At 56.7% G+C, this 305-nt stretch overlaps 1 protein-coding gene across 1 annotated transcript in view; it reads left to right on the top strand.

Annotated features, from left to right (window-relative positions):
* Nucleotides 1–305, top strand: part of EMH_0070320 (uncharacterized protein) — a gene marked incomplete at both ends in the record, with an annotated part of 3952 nt that overhangs the window by 1591 nt on the left and 2056 nt on the right. The window contains one exon of the mRNA XM_013498962.1: nt 133–305. Within this exon, the coding sequence (XP_013354416.1) occupies nt 133–305 (173 nt within the window). The remainder of the gene's footprint in view (nt 1–132) is intronic.

Below are 305 nucleotides of genomic sequence, written 5' to 3'. Positions count from 1 at the left end.
GCTGCTGCTGTTGCTGCTGCTGTTGCTGCTGCTGTTGCTGCTGCTGTTGCTGCTGTTGCTGCTGCTGTTGGTGCTGCTGCTGATCCTCTTGCTGCTGCTGCTGCTGCTGTTGCTGCTGCTGCTGCATTTCAGGAGCTACGGCAGGAGATAGCGACGACGCGCGCCAAGCGAAAGCAGCAGCAGCAGCAGCAGCAGCAACAGCAGCAGCAGCAGCAGCAGCAGCAGGGTCGTGTTTATTTTGCTTCTTCTCCTCCTACCAGTGCTGATGGCCTGCGTCTTATAAAGGAAGGAAATACAGCATTTGC

Source organism: Eimeria mitis, genomic scaffold (assembly GCF_000499745.2).
Source record: "Eimeria mitis Houghton genomic scaffold, Emh_scaff3868, whole genome shotgun sequence".
Classification (NCBI taxonomy): Eukaryota; Apicomplexa; class Conoidasida; order Eucoccidiorida; family Eimeriidae; genus Eimeria; species Eimeria mitis.
Note: the sequence above shows the minus strand (reverse complement) of the source record. Positions and strands in the feature narration are given on the sequence as shown.